This window comes from Dermacentor albipictus, chromosome 1 (genome assembly GCF_038994185.2).
Source record: "Dermacentor albipictus isolate Rhodes 1998 colony chromosome 1, USDA_Dalb.pri_finalv2, whole genome shotgun sequence".
Lineage (NCBI taxonomy): Eukaryota > Metazoa > Arthropoda > Arachnida > Ixodida > Ixodidae > Dermacentor > Dermacentor albipictus.
The window spans coordinates 367,531,661-367,554,134 of NC_091821.1; the positions used below are offsets into that span (position 1 = coordinate 367,531,661).

General features: G+C 43.6%; 1 protein-coding gene across 2 annotated transcripts in view; it reads left to right on the top strand.

Annotated features, from left to right (window-relative positions):
• ninaC (STKc_myosinIII_N_like and MYSc_Myo21 domain-containing protein ninaC) overlaps window positions 1-22,474 on the top strand; it is a 172,409-nt gene that overhangs the window by 84,091 nt on the left and 65,844 nt on the right. For both annotated transcript variants that reach the window (XM_065434723.2, XM_065434722.2), the window contains exons 5-7: window positions 2,653-2,828; window positions 9,927-10,031; window positions 18,044-18,143. In XM_065434723.2, coding sequence (XP_065290795.2) covers window positions 2,653-2,828; window positions 9,927-10,031; window positions 18,044-18,143 — 381 coding nt within the window. The remainder of the gene's footprint in view (window positions 1-2,652; window positions 2,829-9,926; window positions 10,032-18,043; window positions 18,144-22,474) is intronic.

Here is a 22,474-nt window from a genome sequence, read left to right on the forward strand (position 1 = left end):
TTATTTGCTTGTCAGATTCAAAGTGTTCTGGTCCAAAGGCGCCTCGCGAAGTTTCGAAAGCGGTCCTACATGGGCTTGCACCACGCGTGCAGTTAGCAGTAGGCGTCCGAGCGAGCGGGATGCGTTAGACCTTGCGCTTATGCGCGATAGCTTTGACGTGCCTTACAGCTAGACTCCTCTCTCACCTCTATACACTCTTTCTCCCCTACTCTCTTTATCTCTTTCCCCCACCAGTACAGCGCTGTGGAGGTGCCCTCGCACGAGAGGCAGTAACGGCGCTGTACTTATCTCTTTCTTTTCTCGTTTAAAATCACTCACACCTTTGCGCTTACTATTCCCTAGAGCTCATCGATTGTGCAGGGCCTTGAGGAGACACAGAAATGTGTTCAGTCTCTTGCACCACACCCCACGCATTGCTCTCTTTCGTTGTCTTTTCACAATGTTTACGGTCAACTCGTACAACAGCGATATACACGAGATTTGTTGCGACCAACTGAAGCGCTTCTCCGGCAGGCGTTGCGGTACTATACAATGATGTAGCGGGGGCGAGGACTCGGTGATACCGCTAGAAAGGAAATGTGGGCTGGAAATTAAATGTTACCGAGCGTGTCCTGGGCCAACTTGAATGATGACTTGTGTCGTACATCGACATCACTTGTTGAAGTTGAGTGCAAGCCGTTATATTACCGTTAGAACGGGGCTAAAGAAAACGACAGTCCCCCCCCCCCCCCCCGCCCCCAATCAATTCAATTCAATTCAGTCTTTATTTTTCTCTTGGACAGAGAAGGAGACAGGACTAAAAGCTCGTAAGCTTGACAGAGGTCCTGCCCCCTTTATCAACTTGGCAGTACAGTACAGAGGCAGAGATTTTCAATTTTCCAAATAAACACTGAAACAAAATAACAAAACACTTTGTAAAAACAGCGCTATGCATTGCAGCACAAACATAGGTATTAGAAAAACAAATAAGTGGTCATGGGGAAACGAAAAAAAAATAATAACAGGTATAGGTTTAAACTGAGTGCAACATTACGTAATCTTGCTAAGAAAAAATCGCTTAATAACATCACTCGAATGCTGAAAGGGGTCAAACAATTCTTTGTTTAATTTATTTAATAATACTGGGACAGTATAAGAAAGAGACTGCTCTGTATAATATGCCCTAGGCGTCGGCACTAACCAAATTTCTTTATGTCTAGTCTGCAGGATATGCGTGTTTTTCTCAAGTTTTGCCAGATAACTAATGTAATGTTCATCACTGTGTGAAGAGCGTTTATAGATCATTAAAAGTCTATAATTGTATAAACTATAGATTGGCAGGATTTCATATTTTAAAAACAAGTTATGCGTGGGGGAACAATAAGGAACACCAGCAATACATCTTACAGCTCTTTTTTGAAGAAGGTGAAGCTTGGATAAATTTGTGACACCCGTAGTGCCCCAAACGGTACAACAATATTGCAAAAGAGAAAGAACTAATGAGTTGTATAGCAATAGCCTAACTTTCACAGGAAGAATACCGCGCAGCCGCAACATGACACCGACAGCTGAAGACACTTTTGATCTGATATAGTCAACATGATCATTCCAAGTCAAATGCTTTGAAAATATAACACCAAGGATTTTAACAGAATCTACAATTTCAACAGTATCAGAGCATAAGAACACGTTCAACGGCCTAGAAATTATCTTTCCTTTTGGAAAGTACAATATTATTTTTGTCTTTTTAGAATTAATCTTCAAACAATTTGATTTTGCCCACGTATTTAATGCACTCAGTGTTTTGATTGCTTTCTCTTCAATGTCATTTTCTGATCCCCCGGTTATGAACACCGAAGTGTCATCAGCGTAGGATACAATCTTTCCATCGGTTACACATTGCACAATATCATTTATATAGATTAAAAATAAGAGCGGTCCCAATATGCTTCCTTGGGGGACTCCTGCATGAATATTTTGTATTGAAGACAACGAATTTTTAAAGTCAACATATTCTGTTCGGTTCGACAAATACGATTTCATAAGATCGTGAGCTTTTCCTCGGACACCATAGCTTGCCAGTTTATGTAGTAAAATTCTGTGGTTTATCAAGTCAAAAGCCTTAGTAAAATCTATATATATGCCTGCACCTATTTCCTTATTTTGAAACATATCTTTAATGATTTCTTTTTGAGTCAGTAATGCTGTTTCAGTGGATCGATTCTTTCGAAACCCGTGCTGAAAGTCAAGGAGCAGGTTATGTTTTTCAAAGAAAGACAGTACCCTACCATGCATTAATTTTTCTATACCCTTCGAGAACACTGGCAGTATAGAAATTGGACGATAGTTACGAATCAAATTGTTGTCGCCGCTTTTAAAAACCGGTATTACTCGAGCCATCACCCTTCATCCCCTTTACTTTTGTCCTTTCCAAAGTGATTTTTATGGTATGCTAATTTCGCCTGTCTCCTCTGCCGTAGAATAGCTATAGTTCTCGCACTACGGTCCATTCTTTTTTTTTTTTTTCGAAGCACTCAGCAACCACTTTCCTCCCATCCTCTTAAGTGGTCGTACAGTACGGCGTGCAATAATGCGGGAAGTAATGCTGCATAAAGTGCGGCAGGAAACTGCCCGACAGCGTTACCTTATTGGCCTCCGGCTCTGTGCTCGCAGACCGGCTCGTGGCGGTCAAAATCATGGAAAACATCGCGGACAACGTGGAGGAGATGGAGGAGGAGCACCGAGTGCTGCGCGACCTCTGCGTCCACCCGAACATCCCCACCTACTTCGGCATCTTCTTCCAGCCGGCGCCCTGCAGGGAGGACGACCAAGTCTGGTTCGTTATGGAGGTGCGTGCACACAAACTTTGGACGAAAGGAATCGTGGAGCTACGTGTTCCTGTAACGTCACTCGACATGCGATAACATTCGATAACATTAGAGCGTCCTTGTATACAGTGCAAGCAGGTTGAGAAAGGCAAACAATTAGACTTAGGACTTAGACAATTAGGTGCGATACGTTAATTCAAAATATCGAGACAACATCTTGAGTTCTTTCCCTTGGATTACGTATGCGAGGCATGCAATTCATTACGCTATACACCCACTTGATGCTTTACATAGAGGCTACGCAGTTGCTATGATACTTCAGTTCTAAGCATATATACCGTGTTTTACGCCGACATGAACTTTCTTGCTATTATTTCGGAAAAAGCCTGGTCAACCAACAATCAGCTTTCCTTGTTTTTCGACAGGTAGCAACACAGGTACGCATTTTTGTGGACACGCGTAATGTGTAAGATGTTATCTACACAGGGCCTTCTTCTTGCACTAGCCCTTAATTGCTGTCTCGCAAGAAATGGCATAAGTACACGGAAAGAATGGCTGCTGCATCGATGTTGCACGAGAAAGCGAGGTCTAATGTGCCTAGATTAACTATCATGCCTCCCCTAATGCTCACTAATCGTTTATATTGCTCTGACAAACGACGCGCACTAAATGTACTTCTTTTTGTATGATTTTCTCATCGCACAATGACGCTCTTTATGTCAGGCTTGCTCAGACAAACAATTTCCTGTTTGAATTGCTCCGCAGCAGCACCAGAAAGTTACACGTTCAGTTTCTCTTACAGCAACAGTTTACATCGATCTACATGTGTAAAACAGAGCACCTTTTTCATTGAAGTCGAATCATTCAAAACCAGCATTCAGGTATACATCCTTGATGGGATTGAATAACACGTCAAAAACAGTAAGCAAACCGAGAACAAGGTAAAAGCAGGAGCCAACGTTTCGACAGGTAGACCTGTCTTTTTTTCAAAAAAGACAAGTCCACTTGTCGAAACGTTGGTTCCCGCTTTTACCTTGTTCTCGGTTTGCTCATCGTCTTGAATTTCCATCTCCTTCCTTCCCCGTGTTTTCCCTAGACGTTAAAAACAGGCATCTTACATTCAATAGTGAGCAATTCTTGGCAGCAAAAATAATTATCAGAGGCAACATTCGCACCTTTCAGCCTCGTGACCGAGCTTGATTTCCCTATGAAACAACGGATTTCGTCGATGAAACCCTCAGGTACTGAGCTCGTAATCGAACCAATTGACAGCGCTTCTCTTCTTTGTTAGTGCATCCTCTGCAACGCGTTATTTCAATACGATAGCATTATAAGCCAGCCACTTTGGATGCATCTGATAGAAAACACGGGCCGATTCCGAGGTCAGTGCAGTCTAACGCAGCAACTCAATGCGCTATCATTCACGAGGGAAGAATGCGAGAAATTGGCACGTGACGCGCACGTGCCAGACGTCTCAAAGAGTGGCTTCTAGGCAAGAGAGGGGCACGCGTGCGAGCATTAGGCTGCTGCGCTGGAAGACAGAGGCTCGATTCCACCGTCGGTCACGCATTTCTGTGCAGCAATGTATGCGAACTTGACACACTTTGTAGATATTTAACAGAAAACTCGAGCTATGTTCAGCGTATGCGAGCACAGTATGGTGCACAGCACAGCACACACCACGGTATGGTGTGCACAGCACAGTATGGTGTCACAGTTTGCACAAAATCGCGAGTTTGTGAGAGATGCGCGGTTTATAAACCTCAATTTGATAAATGAGGGTGTGCCAGATCGCCCGTGACGCGCGCTGGCGCAGCTGTCGCGACGTCACAGTCTAAGTATGTTATCGCACATTTGGAGAGTTCAAGGTGATGAGTTCAGTTCTGGCTAAGGTTCTTTTCTTCGTCAATAGAAAGACACAATCAGAGCAGATTCACGCAGCGAGGCACGGCCACATATACGTGTGGTCGTGCAAATCACTGCAAACACTGCAAATCCGCGCGCGCGGTTTCTTTGAAAACTGATGAACTGACTTTCTGGGATAGCTGCGATATCCATGTCATGGTGGCAGGACTCGCCGCTAAAGCGGGATGCAACTGGTGAACAATGTCCGCAGGGTAACTTTGAGTGCCGCATCCGTACAGCGGAGACCCGAAAATAACGCGGCAGCTTAACACGTAGCCACCTTGTCAAGGATATACCGGCCCCATACATAGCGCGATGCGGCACTGCAAAAATATATCTTTACGTTTTCATAAGGATATGGTATTTCCAGAGCACGCGACAGGTATGTGTAGCCTTTCGGATATTCCAGGAATACGAAAAATGAAGCCAGTTTATGTCGCCTTCACTACTTTTTTTACGCAAGACCTAGTACCTGGCCTCAATTGCAGCAGTTGGAGTCACGTGCGAAGCTCCGCTAAAGCACGTTTCACGCTAACAGCACGTATAGTATTGATCAGCCTCTACCAGTTTATATAGTATATTTCGGAGAAGATGCTTAATGGCCCAATACGGACCTTACGTATTGTCGGTCCACTGCACACGTTAAGCCACAGTTGGTGCGAAATAATGCCAAGTAAGTCAGTCTGTTATGCGCAATCACGCAAACGGCAAACTAGCGAAAACAGAATTCACATGTGTACTTAGTTGGTATGTCTGCCGTGTTTGCTGGGTTAATTTAAGTGACACAAACTTTGTGATCAAACACAGCAAACACAGCGATAATTATTACTTAGTCAAAAGAACACGGTGTTACCTCATTACTCTACGCGAAGCTTTTCTCAATAGTGTACAGGGAAATGCGCACGCACAAGTACTGAGGTCGCGCGGAGCCCTTTACGTACCCTGCGCCTCGAAACTGAAAAAAAAAAGAGCGCGTATCTTCGCCGGCCTCCAGAGCTGCGCTCGCTAGCGCTGCTAATGCAATACGAGCACCAAAGCCTTGGCCGTAGGTAATGGGAGGCTCCTTCAGGGTGTCTACCAAGTTGACATTTCCAAATTCCCTGAGTTTTCCAGGTTTTACGTGAGTGCCTTTGCGAAATCCCGCGAGTGACACAGAACTTCGTTTTATGTACAGACAGGTTGACATCATGTCGCCCGAAGTTGCCACTCCCTAGTAAGCATGTTAAAAAATAAAAAATGACTTAATCCCGTTTGAACAGTAAGGGGTAGTGCTTATTTTACCTAAAAAGAAAACAAAAGGGCAGAGTTAGTAAATGCACAGCGAATAAAATATATTTGAAAAAAAATTGGTAAAACTCATTGCAGATCGAATCGAACGTTCTCAAATACGAATAAAAAGGAGATGCATATAGAAACAAATATTTTCGAATGTGAGCTAATTCTATCAACTGATAGCAAGCTCATTGGTATGAGGCCTGAACTTTGTCACAAGTGAGATTCTCTCAAGATTTAGTAAGTCAACCTCAACTGTCCTGACATACTCTCAGCCTGCGCACAAAGCCTCAGTGTTGCGTTTCACTGCTTTAAAAGGTTTATTTTGGTTTGGATAAGGGACACCTGCATGTCGGCGTCAGCCAACACTTTGCTTTTTGAGCTCAATCTCCTTCAAAGAAGCGGCGGCACACTTCCTTTCCCATTCACTTCTCAATGCGTAAGTCGTTTCTATTGTCGTCCTCGTTCTGCCGTGCGTTCACCCCATGGACCATTTGAAGCTTCCTCTTAGTCACTTGTACAGTCAACGTCCGATTTTTCGTACTCCTTAGGGGCCGCGAATACATCCGTAAAATCGGGCAGTTCGAAAAAATGAATGCATGCCTTTTACTGCCCTTAAAGGCTCAAATCGCCACAGGCACATCCGAACAAGCTCCGAAGGCCTGATAGTACACGTATTAGGCATGTAGGTGCTCGTACTGTGACAGGTGATGGCGGATGCATGCGTGTATAATTAAGGAACACATACTGCGTCCGTTGACAATTGCCCCTTCCCACGCTTGTTATGCTTCACCGCAATACTTTTGCGTATGCTTCACTGCATAGCATTGCCATACTGAGGCAAAGCTGACTTTCGAAAACCAGCATTATGCAACGCGTAGTGCTTTGCAAGCTTCGAAGCCAATCGCGAGGACCACAAAGGCGGAGTCGATACCATTGCTCACAGCGGCGAAGTTTTTCAATGAAAAACACGGCATAGAACGGCAAGAAGCTTAATAGCGAACATCGCAGCAGCTAGGCCTAGCGTTGCCGCGGTGGTGGCTATGGTTCCCAGCGGACCTGCGTGCGAGAGGGCCGGTTCGAGCTAGGCAGCAAGGTAATCAAAATGGCGGCAGTGGTGGTGGTTTGATTATTGCCGTTTCGGACCTTGCGGTCAAGGCAAAAAGCCCGAAAAATCGGACGGCGAAGGGTTCTCGCGTCCGAAATTTTAGACGTTCTTCTACAGTGACTCCATGGGGTACGTGGTAGTGCCGCGATGCTGTTCGAATTATCAGGCGTCCGGAAAGTCGGTCGTTGACAAGTTCTCCAGTGGACGACGCGGCGTCAAGGTGGACTCGTTACGATTACTCTTCTATTCGAGCCAGCATTACTGCGACTTTCGTTCCCTTTCAACAAAATAACTGCTCGTTTTCCCTGATCGAAGCACACATTCCGAGTTTTCCCTGAGTATTTCCAGGTTATTCAAAATCCCTGAGAATTCCCAGTTTTCCCCGTTGGTAGACACCCTGCGCCTTGTGTCTGCACTCCTGACAGAGACTGCGCTACACCGCCGTTAACTCGTGACTGGACTATTTTATTCCTTGCTAACTAAAAGTCGCAGCTTCGTCCGAAAAGCGCAGCAATGACAGCGATAGCAAGGTATTAGACAATCACATGAAGTATGATTCGTAGTTCTTTAGGTTGCATAAACTGCTGTAAACATTCGATCGCTTACTAACTAAACAGACATTGTGTAACGCGCGAAGAGGCAAACATGAACAGATTTTCCTCGGTGACCGCGAGCACTCACTATTGCAACGCATGTGTGATAAGAAGTGCCGGCAGCTGGAAGCTCGCGTGTTTATTCCAAAGCGAAGGTTTTCGGATGTCTCTCGCTTCAACATTTCAATTGTGCAGCGTCCTTAAAACACAGCCTATGCGACCTCCGACAGGAGGCGCGTGGGAAGACGCGCATCTACGCACATCAAGTCTGCATGCTCGCCCTGCACCCTGTCCCCCGCAGCAGCAGATGACCTACGGCATCATATGGCCACCAACATACGGTGCGCGGGCCGCTCCTTCTCGTTGCACTTGAACTTTACAGGAAAACACGGCGACAGCAATGACGATGGCGAAAGTGCGTCTCGGGTGTCCGTATAATTGCTATAGCAATAAAGTGCGCCCGAAAGTGCCAGCCCTTTTCTCATCCTGAGATATGATAAAGAGAATTTAGCATCACTGCATCAAGGTAGCATCCACAGAGGGAAAGACGGCAGTACGGATTAGAAAGCAAACGAAGGCAGATGATATTTCAAGTTGAGATTAAAAAGTGGAGTTGAGCACATCATGCAACGCATGGCAGAGAAAACCGCTAGTCTGTTACAATAACATAATGCTTGCCAAGGGACCGGAGACGCAGTCTATGCACGGAGGCATAGGATTAGAAGAAGCAATATGAGACTAGGAAATTTGCAGGCCTGGGATGAGTTCGGACGGCACAGGACAAAGGTAATGAAATATTACTGAAGGGGCCTTCGTGCTCTGGTGTGGACTTACATCGCATGATGTAGATTATTACAACAATGGCGACGGTGACAGTGGTGAATATGATTACTGCAACAGCTACATTTGAACAAGATGATAATACAGTCAACTTACGTTAATTCGACCTTGAGAGGAGCGACAAGACTGATCATATTATCCAGCGGGTCGAATTGAACAAAACCTAGAAAAACCGTCAAACACGCCGCTTATTCATTTGGCAGTATATGCCCGGTTCTTACACACTCCGAATCAAACGCGCGCCCACTTTCTATGTGTCCAAAGTAAAGAAAACTAACGTAGAAAATACATTTAAGCTCCTAAACAAATTAGAGATCTAACGAGCAGCCGATATTTTAGCAAGAAAAATGGGCAAGGATCTAATACGTGTTGCACAATGGTAGCTGGTTTTCTAAAGTTAGCTTCGCCACATGGTTTTTATAGTTAACTTTGCCGCAAGACAATGAGGTTTTGCGGTAAAGCATACAAACACCTCGAAAGCAGTTTTGATATTCGGTTTTGTATCCGGTTGCACCGCGCAGGGAATTTACGGCCGAATTATCGTGACAAAAAAAAAAGAAAAAAGGCGCTTGTTAGAATCGGGTAAATACCGTAATCGGACATTGTGAACTATGGTTATTGCTTGAAAACCTTCCTAAGGAAGGCCACAAATATTCGTTTTCGACGGGAGATGACATGTGTTTTCCGCATTTACCCCTAAACTCTGCCGAGACAGACGCTGCCTAAAGTGGTCGCTATTCGAATCACCACATGGGTTGGGCGCGTACGCGTTGACTGGTAAAGTTTGAATTATCCAGCGAAGGCCAATTTTAGTATCGAAAATTTCCCTTTTCCGTACGAAATATCTATACTTTTGTATCTGCACTAAGTATTCAATAAAATTCAAAATTTGGGCCCATAGAAATGCATGGGTGGCAGCCGGGACCTTTGACAGGGATACAATTAACCAGAAGGTCAAATTAACCGAAGTTGAATTTACGGAAGTCGACTTATATTGTTTCAACTTATTTCTAAAATGCGTTTAATAAGCTTCCTTGGAGGATAAATGGTCGTTTGTTCACTGGACGAGCCTATTCACAATCTATTGTCATTTTATAATAGGTAACCTATAAATTGATGAACAACGCCAAGGTGTACTTGAAGCTAAGGTTTGTGACGTTTACTTCAAATTCACGTGAACTTTGAGAATTCGTAGTAAAGTGCTTTTTAGCATTTGTAAGCCCTTAGTTCTGCAGACAGCAACATTACATCGGTTAGTGAGCCTTGCAGAATCCGCTGCATCTCTTGATAATTCTAAGAATGGAACGCCTTGCAGAAGCGTCGGTTGTACGTTGAAGCGTGTCGTGCGAGAATGTTGCGGCGGTGTCCTTATTTTTCTGTTCATGCTTCGTTCCTTCGCAGCTCTGCACGGGCGGCTCAGTCACCGACTTGGTGCAGAACCTGCGCAAGTCAGGCAGCAACCTTCCCGAGCCCATCATCGCTTACATCCTGAGGGAAACCATCGACGTAAGTGCTTCCATGTGACATGCGTTCCCTGCGGAAAGAAAAAAAAATACTACGACAAGAAACGGCAGTTGTTGCATTTGCGCGTGACGAACAGCCATCAGGCACTAACAGCAGCGTTGTTCGACTGCAGGAAGCTCTTTCGCTTGTTTTCGTCGGCGCCAGAGACGACGCCAGCTGACAAAAGCTTTCCCATATTTTGGCACCACTCTGTGCCTTCAAGTGCAATATTAAGCTGTAAGAGTTTTTGTTTCATGAAGAAAATTATAGTGTTGTAGCTAATTGTAGCTGAGCGCTGAAACGAAAACTAGTTCAGATTATCGAAACCATCTTTAGTAAAGAAAAAGAAAGTTCTAATCTGCTGGTTCAAACCGAAGCTTGCGCCTATATTTGGGGCTAGTCTGATGGCAAACAGATTACTCGACATCTCGCGGTTGCGGACCAATCAGCTAACCTTGCTGTTTATCTGCGATGCCAAACTATTCGACACTGCACTGGGAGCCCGACAGAATGCATCTGCGTGCGAAGTGAAAGAGATGGCGGCATTTCTAATAGTATAAAGACGCCTTAAAGTATACCAACGCCACTCTGAGAGCAAACGACACAACTGGGGCCCTATAATGTAAAACTATTCCAATATGTTTTATTCCAATCTCCTGACGTCATATTTACGTAACCGCCGACGCAAGCATCAGGCGGTGATCCGCAGCGTTGCCTGAACAGCCCAATCAAACGCTCTCCTCGTTTATATGAAGTCACTTCTGTTTGCTTTCAAAACGAATAACAATGCCTACATTGAGCAGTTTTTCTTATCTAATTGGTTGACAAGAGGCGAGGAGCATGCTAAAGTGGAGAGGGCTTGGATTAGGCCGAACGAGCGCGCGGAAGAAAGAAAACCGGATAATGAGGGAGATGCCGGCGTCTGAGATTGGTCAGCTTTCCCTTACTTAGCTTGCGGTTGCTTGTCCAAAATCGTGGCGGCGTTCAACGGACAGTTAAAAATGCCGCTAAAACTGATCCTCAGCAAAGAAGAGTTGGCAAAGCAATGTCGTATACGCGCCGAAAGGTCTCGATAACGTTGTACGGCCACGAAAGAAGTTTTGTTACACGCAAATAAACCCGTGCTCTCCGGTAGGTGCGAGTAGCCAGTGCCTGAGCGATCGGTGACAGCCCTGCGGGTTTTCAACTTTGAGAAGGCTAATGCGGCTGAGATTAACGGGGCCTTAGATTACTATCTAACAGTTTTTGAAACACAGAAAAGGCAGAGATGCTATCGCAATTTTCGAGAGGTACCTACAGAAGAGAATAAAAGAAAATTGCAGCATATAACATGTGATGTGAAAGTTACTACTCGTGATGCAAAGGATTGTTATTCCGGCTCTGTGCATTTTAGATTAAAACAAAATCCCAAAGAATCTTGGAAGCATGTTGAAAGAAATGGACAAGGTAGCTGTTCCGTCGTTGGTCGTTGGCGGTAACGGGGTACATGACGGCATTGCCAAGGCCGAAAATTTTAATGAATACCTCAGCTTTGTCTTCACCCCAGTGGTCAGAACTGATGGGAAAACACAGGACCCTCGAAGCGAAATAGGCGAGATGGATAACATTTACTTTTCCGCACGTGGTATTGAGGTGTTGTTTGTGGGATTAAGTGCGTCAAAGGTCTGTGGCCCTGACGGCTTACCAGACTTCTCCAGCTCTGTGCAATATCAGTCGCGCCATATTTAAAGATAATTTGTGACAAATCTCTAGAACAGTCCTGTCTTCCAGACGAGTGCAAAGTTGGGAGCGTTGTGCCGATATATCGGTCGGGCGCACGCAGTGAAGCATCGAATTACCGGCCAGTGTCCTTGACATGTGTTCCTTACAAGATTTTAGAGCATATTTTCTATACTACAGTTGTTGCGCATATTAATGAACACTGTCTGTTTAATCGAGCTCAGCACGGGTTTCGGAAATGCCTTTCCTGCGTTACACAATTAACAGAATTTACACACGACATAGCAGAATCCCTCGATCATCGATTCTCAGTAGACTGTGCTTTCTTGAACTTCCAGAAGGCATTTGACACTGTACCCCATGCTTCCTTAATTGAAACACTTGGAGCTTATAACATACATCCGCAGGTTATTTCTTGGATAAGATCATATCTCGCATCACGAAAGCAGTTTGGCATTGTTAACGGGACTGAATCTCAGATCGCGAGTGTCACGTCCGGTATACCTCAAGGATCTGTGTTGGGTCCACTGTTATTTCTATTACACATAAATGATAGAACTGATGGTATCCAGTCGCAGATGCTTTTATTCGCCGATGATTGTGTGCTATACAGGTAAGTGAAATGCGTTGATGATGTGGCTGTTCTCGAACAAGATATAGACAAAATCAACGAGTGGTGTGTAAAGTGACATATGAAGTTATATGAAAAAAAAGACTGTGTACATGACATTTACAAGAATAAAGTATCCACACATGAGCAGTTAAAATCTTAACAGCAAACCTTTAAAACAGGTATCAGATTACAAATACCTAGGTTTTTATTATACATCTTCGCTAATGTGGCAGAGACACGTTGATTACATTGCAGCCAAAGCTGGGAAAGTGTCGGGCTTTTTGCGTCGAAATGCCAGAACTTTTACAGTACCTACTAAAGAATTATTGTACAAAACCAATGTTAGACCACTTCTTGAATATGCCTGCACAGTCTGAGACCCTCCAGCAAAGCAAGACAATGATAAATTGGAAAGGATGCAAAATTTGGCTGCCCGGTTTGTGTCAGGCAGTTACCTCAGGACTATTGGGGCGCAAAGAATAAAAGAACACTGAATTGGGAGCATTTAATAATCGTCGACGTAAGTTGCGATGGAAATTCTTTCATACTGTTTACCATGGTCGTGTCGGGATTGAGAATACAAAATATTTGCTTGTACCTCACTATGTCTCAGACCGAGTTGATCATATGCTCAAGGTACGAGAAATCGCATGCAAGACTGATTTATTTCGATTGTCTTTCTCTCCTAGAACAATCTGCGAATGGAACCAATTGCCGTCAAACATTGCCTCTGTTATCTCTAATAATGTTTTCTTTTCTATATTAGCATAACCACGTTTAAGCTTGTTCCAATGACATGTGTATTTTGTGACTGATTGTGATTAGTGGTTATTTTTATTAGATGTGTGACTGACATTGTATGTATTTCTTTATCTTTTTTGTGCATACCCTCCCCCACTGTAATGCCTGTTAAGGCGCTGTGGGTAATAATGTAAATAAGTGAATAAATGAATAAATCTTCTATTCCTTTCGGAACGGGCAGCTTTCGGCTATTCAGAAAAAGGTCCAGTTTTGTTCGGCATATTAATACATCTTTAACGCGTACACATCACTTTGACGCAATGAGTTTTCGCGATTTTTCGACGTCCACTGAGAGACAGGTGAAGTGGGTACAGCCTGAAATCTTTTGACCAATAGCAGATGGTTAATGGCGAAAAGGCGTCGAGTCAGAAATAATTATTTTTCTTTTGTTCGGTTGAATCATGCATAATCAGTGTGTACACGTCATCTCAGATCGGAAGCTATCCTGGTTTTCGTGCCATCGCATGACAGATATGCGAAGTGGGGGTGGTCCAAAAAACGTTTTTGACCAATCGCAAAGGGATGGTTGCATAATTGGAATAGGAAAGTTTGGAATAGCTCTCCATTATATCGGCCCTGGGCAACGATCCGTCTCGATCAGAGAATCGAGCCCGGCATCTCTGCAAGGCTGAGAGTCGTTTCGTAATAAGGCATGTTGTTGGGCTAATCAGTTCATAGGTTCAGCAAAATTTTAAACTGCGCGAAGACGGGACATGAACAGAAACATAGACGCACGCACAAAGCGCAGACTTCCAACTGGCTTTATTTTGTGAAGAACGTTATATTTTGTAGGACCTTATAAATTACCTGCCTTCACAAAGTAAAGCCAGTTGGAAGTCGGCGCTTTGCGTGTGCGTCTATGTTTCTGTTCATGTCCCGCCTTTTTTGCGCAGTTTAAAAAAAATTTTGCTGAGTCGTTTCGCTGCTGTACTGACTCCACATGTCTGCCCATTTGTACAGAGAACTTGGGCATCCCTAACCTGTCTGTAATCGGTCCCGCAATGATATGCAAGATACATAGCTGAAACGAGCTAAGCAAGAATGTAATTGTTCGAATGCATGCCTCTCTACACCACTTGTCGATTTACACTGCATCGTCCTATCAGTCTCTATGAACGGAAGTAAACTTCGTAAAACAAAACAACGAACGCGGCACTGGTGACATGTCCTGCTTAGGGTGCCTCGATGCGTTTTCTCTCGCCTAGCTCTGGAGCAGGCGAGCAGGAGCACCCAACGGCACCCTAGTTATCCTGTTTATTATCTGCGTTTCGCGTGATTACGCTTCATGATTACATTTGTTTTCAGTCATGTATTGCCGAGCTCGGTTAAATATTAAGCATCAGGCACGTACCCAGGGGGGGGCCCCGGGGGGGCCCGGGCCCCCCCCCCCCGAAATCAAGTGGCATACCCCTCCCCCCCTCCTCCCCATCCACGCCCCCACTCCTCACACATTCCTAAAGCGCCGCCAGATCAATGTTGAGACTTCGCAGCTGTTCATCGGTCAGCATTATGCTGCCTTTTTCACTCCTTTTAGATGGCGGTAGTTATCGGCATCTCTTGTAATGTGAAGGACAGTTTTCTCGTAGATTCCGCACCCGCGCGATTAACTCGAGATGCGTTTATTTGTCACCATCTATTCAACCGTCACGCGCATAGCTGTTGCTTTCGTTAGTTCAACCTTCTTTGTTTAGGCTGATCCTGGGACCAGGAGAGGGATGCGGCTGTTACTCAGCTGGTCTGTACTCTCATGGAACGAGTTGCGGCCGGAGAAAACACCAATTGCGTTTAACTTTTCCCTTTGCTTCATTATTTCCTTGAGTTACGGCTCGCCCCGACGCTGGCAGATGCCCGGAACCATATACACGTGATATGGGTTAGATAAGGTTGTAAATAAAATAATGTGAAAGAGCGTCCATCATGAAACCCTGCAATAACCCTTAAACCCATAAGCAAGATGACTTGCGCCCGTTACCTCGTCTGTTTTTCCCTAACTGTATTGCACTTTTCGTGCAAAATTGGCAACTGGAAACAAAAATCGCAAGGAGATGAGAAATTAAGCGATCTACTAAGGGAGAGCCAAGGCAACAACCAAACTGCAAGCAAAAGCGAATAATAAAAACGTTAACCGTTATTTATGAGAACATTTATGGATCAACATCTTTTTATTTAAAAAGGAAGTACAGAAAAGGCCGCCGGAAGTGGAGAACGACTACTTGTTTTGAATGACGCTTCTACAGTTATCGGTTGAACCGCCTCACGTAGCTACTTCTCTGCTGTGCTTATGTGGGTGTTTTTCTAACCTTTCGCAGTGAGCGCAGTACGTCTAGAATCGCAGAGTCCTGCGCTCTACGCGGTTGTATGGGACTGGCGGCCGCACAGCGTTACGCAATTCGCGGAGCTGTCAAAACTGATCAACAAGGCGAAAATAACTGATATTTGAAACTATAATATGAGAAAGAGAGAAGAAGCCGTAAAAAATGAACGCAGCCTGAAATCAGTAAAAAAGAAACCTGGAATAGGACAAACCATGATGTATGCACTAAAAGATAAGAAGGATAATATCATCAGAAATCTCGAAGATATAGTAAAAGCAGCGGAGAAATTCTAAGCTGACCTGTATACAGTACCCAGAGGAGTCACGATAGTTCACTTAGAAATAGTAATGAACAGGATACAGAAACTCTGCTATAACTAGCGATGAGGTCAGAAGGGCCCTGCAAGAAATGAAACGATGAAGAGCGGCAGGATAAGGTGGAATAACAGTCCATTTAATCAAAGATGGAGGAGACATAATACGCTTGGAAAACTGGCGGCTCTTTATACGAAGTGTCTATCGACTGCAAGGGTCCCAGAAAACTGGAAGAATTCAGACATTATACTAATCCACAAAAAAATGAGACGTTAAAGAATTGAACAATTATGGGACCATTACCTTGCTCCCAGTGTTATATAAAAGATTTACCAAAATAATCTGCAATAGAATGAGGTTAACACTGGATTTTGTCAACCAAGGGAACAGGCTGGCTTCAGGAAGAGATACTTTACAATGGATCACACCCATGTCATCAACCAGGTTATCGCGAAATCTGCAGAGTACAATAAACCTCTCTATGTGGCTTATATAGATTACGAAAAGGCAATTGATTCAGTAGAGATACCAGCAATCGTAAAGGCACTACGTAATCAAGGAGTACAGAACGCTTACGTAAAAAGCTTGGAAAATATTGCTACATGCGTGAGGTATCTGTTTGTTTGAACGAGGCGCGTAGGCGCCATCACTCCAGAAAAGAGAAGGAAGAACGAACTGGGCTCGCGCTGTGAATCTAACCGGTCAGCGCAGCAACCGTTGTTGTAAATATAGTCTGTAAATTGTTTCTCGTCTTACTGACTCGTATTTCGCGTTAGAATATCTACGAGGTTCTACAGCTACCTTAATTCTACACAAGAAAAGCAGGGAGATACCTATAGAGAAAGGGGTCAGACAGGGAGACACAATTTCTCCAAAGCTTTTTTCTGCGTGCTTAGAAGAATTCAAGCTATTAAACTGGGAAGGCTTAGAAGTAAAGATCGACGGCAAATATCTGAGCAACCTTCGGTTTGCCGATGACATTGTTCTATTCAACAACAATGCAGACGAGTTACAACAAATTATTGGAGACCTTAACAGAGAGAGTGTAAGAGTGGGGTTGAACATTATTATGCAGAAGATGAAGATAATGATAAATAGCCGGGCAAAGGAACAAGAGATCAGGATGGTCAGTCGGCCACTAGAGACTGTGAAGTAGTACGTTTACCTAGGTCAATTAATCAGAGGGAACCCTGATCATAAGAAGGAAATTCACAGAAGAATAAAAATAGGTTGGATCGCATACGGTAGACATTTCCAGCTCCTGACTGGAAGCTTACCATTATTATTGAAAAGTAAGGTGTGCAATCAGTTCATTTTGCCAGTGCAATATGTCCAGTGCCAATGCATTTGCCAGTGCATTTCCCAGTGCATTTTGCCAGTGCATATGGGGCAGAGACTTGAGAGCAAGTTAAGGACCACGCAAAGAGCGATCGAACGAAGATTGCTAGGCATAACGTTAAGAGAGAAAGAGAGTGGTTTGGATGAGACATCGAACGGCTATAGACGATATTCTAATTGACATCAAGAGGAAAAAATGTAGCTGGGCAGGTCATGTAATGCGCCGGTTAGATAACCGTTGGACCATTAGGGTTACAGAATGGGTACCAAGAGAAGGGAAACGCAATCGAGGACGACAAAAGACTAGGTGGAGCGATGAAATTACGAAATTCGCGGGCGCTAGTTGGAATCGGTTGGCGCAGGACAGGGGTAATTGGAGATCTCAGGGAGAGGCCTTCGTCCTGCAGTGGACCTAAAACAGGAAGGTGATGATGATGATGATGATGATTATGAAGAAGATGATGATGATGGAGGTGGTGGGCCCCCCCCGAAAAAAAATCCTGGGTACGTGCCTGTTAAGCATGCTCATATCGTACGACAAAGATCATCCAATCACTACGAGGCTATTGGGCTATATATAGCCCAATAGCCTCGTAGTGATTGGATGATCTTTGTCTGTGAAAGCACCACTGAAAGATATCAACCTGAAACATAAATATTTCAGGTTGATATCTTTCATTGGTGCTTTCACAGACGCAGCTCCTTTATTCGAACCATTTATAACGACGTCCTTCCAGATTTTCTTTAGTCACACTAGAGTGCGTTGGCACGCCATCCCGTCGCGTTTCCAATGTCGGCTTGGTTAAGATGGTGTGGTCATTACATGGAGAGTCGAACACCGTTGTTTCTGTAGACGCACAGCAACGAATGTTTTCTCACCAACCAACCCTGCCTTCTCTGACACAATATGTGCAGGCGCTGCGGTTTCTGCACGCCCACCACTGCATGCACCGAGACGTGAAGGGGCACAACATCCTGCTCACAGACACCGGCACCGTCAAGCTGGTTGACTTCGGTAAGTACCGCCACCAATTGACGTGATTCGCGACGGTAAACAATCGACGCCGAGCAATGCGGCCGCGTCATCACAAGCGGCGTACAGGGCGAACCGACACGACCCACACTGCTGCTGCTCATTCTCCACATCGCGGCTCGCAAAGGGGAACAGAACTAAAGCACTGTGCCTAATGCCACCGCTGTGTTGTCCGCACACTGCCGTAAGCTTGAATTGCCACGCACGGTTCTTCAAAACTTCCTGCGAATACTTTAATGAAGCACAATTAGACAATCTGTTCTGCAACTTGCCCTCCATATATGTATATACGTTACCTTGCTTCTTCGTCAACACCATCACATGTAGTCTCAAGATCGAAGGGGAAACAAGGCGAGAGCATGTGCTGCTCCACGCTGCCCTTCTTTCATTATTTCTGGTTCAAGATACACGGCTTCGGCAGGGCTTAGAACACTGGTGAGCTTGTGGCGCGCTTCGATACACCTCACAAAAGCAGGCCGTGTCGGATCGGTGGTTCGCAGTTAGCATTATGAAACGTAAGCATCGTTATCTTTTCTAGGAGCAGGCTGCGACAAGCTTACCTACTCACTAAATGAGAAAGTATGTCCCATTATGGCGTAGGCTACAGCTTTTACCTGCGAATTCTGGAAGAGCACTGCCTAAGCAGCAGTTGGTGCAATACACATGCACTACTATAGGTTTTTTCCGCTCAATTTAATCCAAGCACCAGTCAATTTAATCTGAGAGCCAGTCAATTTAATCCAAGCGCCAATCAATTTAATCCAAGTGCCAGTGATTTAATCCGAGCGCCATTCAATTTAATCCAAGCACCACTCAATATAATCCAAACGCCAGCCGAAATAATCCAAACGCCAGTGATTTTAATCCAGGCATAACGGAATTTAAGAATCTTTGAATTTCAAGACTTCTGAAAATTTGCGAACATATTATGAGCTAATACCTTGAAACCAAAGAGCGAGGTGAGAGACCAGTAGCTATCGTGCCACGTGACTAACGGCAACTTTTGGAAGTTTTTATCTTCTACTTCGTTATGAGAGCAACACAGCAGATTACAATTCTCGAAATAGATTGAGAGGAAACATCAGCATGAGTACGTTTAATTAATGATACACATGCGATTTGTTGGTGGCTATCAAACGAAACAATAACAACTGATTTGATGATAATCAATAGGCCCTCGCGGGGAGGCTTCTGTCACTACCGAATACGATTCACTATTCTAGTGCGATATCCGCAGCCTCTAATCGAACACCTTGTCATCGATACCACTATAACACTCACGAATAACATTTGCATAATACACCTTACTGATATGGTCTAGACACTAGTGAGCACAAGTGAAATATAATGCGCGGTTCAGGGTTCTCGGTGTTTTGCACAACATAACTTTATATATAGCCAATGAAATGCGATGAAACGAGTGACTCACTGTGCATACTATAAACTCGTATGCTTAGGTCACTGGTGAATATTATTCACCTATTTTACTATCACTGAGGGAGCTTTCACTCGTGAGTGCCGTCAGTAGTATCAATCAAGCTGTAGCAAGATGAGCGCTTTTGTGTTACCACTGTTCACTGATACCGCCGAGTTTTTAGTGATCACTAGTGATGCGCTCACTGCGATGTTCTCCAATTTTCATGCAGAATAGCGTCGTAGATATAAAATGAAATGTCATTCAGACAGCGATTCAGTAACTATTATTTATTAGCTATAGGAGATACTAAGATTGATTCACTAATGATGAAGAATAACTTTGTGTAATGTGATGGTCACAACGATAATTGATGCACGGCGTCAATGGTACAAATGAAAGTGCCAATAAAATTAGAGTTTTAATCAGTCAACGTTGCTAATTGACATCAGAGAGCTATTAATGGTAACTAGCGACAAGCTCTGTTCGGCATTCTTGTACTTTTATGTAACATAGCGCAATGCATGTCAAATGAAAACTCTTTTGAACAACGGTACAATCTTGATCATTTACTGTCAGTAAGCATTTGTTCCGCTATCATTGCTGCCTGAAATTGAAGGGTCATTAGTGATCAGTAGTAAGCTTAGTTCTTTCTTTTCGTGCTTCTTCTTGCATAATATCACGAGTGTTAAATTAAAAGTGAGTCAAGTTGCAATTCAAGTTTAATAACTAGGAGGTGCTAAGCATTTGTCACTAGTGATCACTATTCACTTTAGTATGGCAGCGTCAGCCATCAATCGTGCACGTAGTCACGTGCTGATGTTCTTTATATGCTTCAAATTATTGCTGGGTCGTAGAAACTTTACTGAGTTGCAACGCGTACAAGTAAACGCTATAATGGTAAAAAAATTTTAATATTTACTACTGGCTGAAACTTCTCAGTTCATAATTGTCTTAACTTAATCACCTTTTGAGCAACCTTTCATTTTATATCCATGAAGCTGTGATTTGTGAGTATTCGAGAAAATTAAACTGAACATAGTCATTACTCACCACCAGTAATTCGATCACGTTCAGCAATCTCAGAGGATAGTAATTAAACACATTCATACCTGTGGCAAAATGAACGAATGGTGGCTACCGCTCTCATACCAGACAAGTTGATTCGTGATTATTAGTTACTATTTCTTAGCAGCTCCAGGGTATTAGTCTCGAATCATCGTTCGAATTACCTATCATTTGAAATACATGACGCTATGCTACGTAAAAGTACAAGAACACCGAACAGACTTATCGCTAGTTATCATTAATGGCTCTGTGATGTCAATTGGCAATGTTGACTGATAAGAACTCTCGTTTATTGACACTTTCATTTATACCATTAACGCCGTGCATGAATGATCGCTGTGACCATCGCATTACACAAAGTTATTCTTCATCAATCTGTGATGTGAACATGATCAGTGAATCAATCTTAGTATCTCCTATAGTTAATAAATTATAGTTATTGAATCGCTGTCTGAATGACATTTCATCTTATATCTACGACGCTATTCTGCATGAAAATTGGAGAACATCGCAGTGAGCGCATCACTAGTGATCCCTAAAAATTCGCCGGTATCAGTGAAAAGTGGTAACACAAAAGTGCTCATCTTCCTACAGCTTGATTGATACTAATGACGGCACTCACGAGTGAAAGCTCCCTCAGTGATAGTAAAATAGGTGAATAATATTCACCAGTGACCTAAGCATACGAGTTTATAGTATGTATAGTGAGTCACTCGTTTCATCGCATTTCATTGGCTATATATAAAGTTATGTTGTGCAAAACACCGAGAACCCTGAACTGCGCATTATATTTCACTTGTGCTCACTAGTGACTGGACCATATCAGTTAGGTGTATTATGCAAATGTTATTCATGAGTGTTTTAGTGCTATCGATGACAAGGTGTTAGATTAGAGGCTGCGGATATCGCAGTAGAATAGTGAATCGTATTCGCTAGTGACAGAAGCCTCCCGGCGAGAGCCTACTGATTATCATCGAATCAGTTGTTATTGTTTCGTTTGATAGCCACGACCAAATCGCATCTGTATCATTAACTAAACGTACTCATGCTGACGTTTCCTCTCAATCTATTTCGAGAATTGTCATCTGCTGTGCCGCTCTCATAACGAAGTAGAAAATAAAAACTTCCAAAAGTGGTCGTTAGTCACGTGGCAGGATAGTTACTGGTCTCTCACCTCGCTTTCATTTTCAAGGTATTAACTTATAATATGTCCGCAAATTTTCAGAAGTCTTGAAATTCAAAGATTCTTAATTCCGTTATGCCTGGATTAAGTTCACTGGCGTTTGGATTAAACTGAATGGTGCTTGGATTAAGTTGAGTGGCGCTCGGATTAAATTGACTGGAGCTCGGAATAAATTGACTGGCGCTTCGATTAAACTGAGCGGGAAAACCTGTAGAAACTCGCATATCCTGATACGACTAATTGGGACCTCTTTTAGCTACCTCATTTTTAACACAGTGCTGGCTAAATAATGGAGCTGTGGTTTACTTAATGATCATTAGAATGAATAACTTCTACAATGATATCTACATTGAATTCGAGGAAACCCTGAATAAATGTTTTTTTTTTCACAAAGCAAGACAACGCCGATGGCATTGCCAACAATCTGCACAGAGAAGCTATGCTGCGGTTAGGTTAAGTTCTAGCCTTTTTACGACCACAACTCGTTGCTCATTTTTCTGCACTTCCGAGATCTCTCTAAGAATCAAAAGCGTCATGCTGCACCGCAAAATAGCCAGTGTAGAAAAGAATGTCATAGACAAGCTCTCTCTGTCTCTCTTCTTTTATTTCGTAATATCGCGTCGGCTTCCATGCGGCATAACGGGGAAA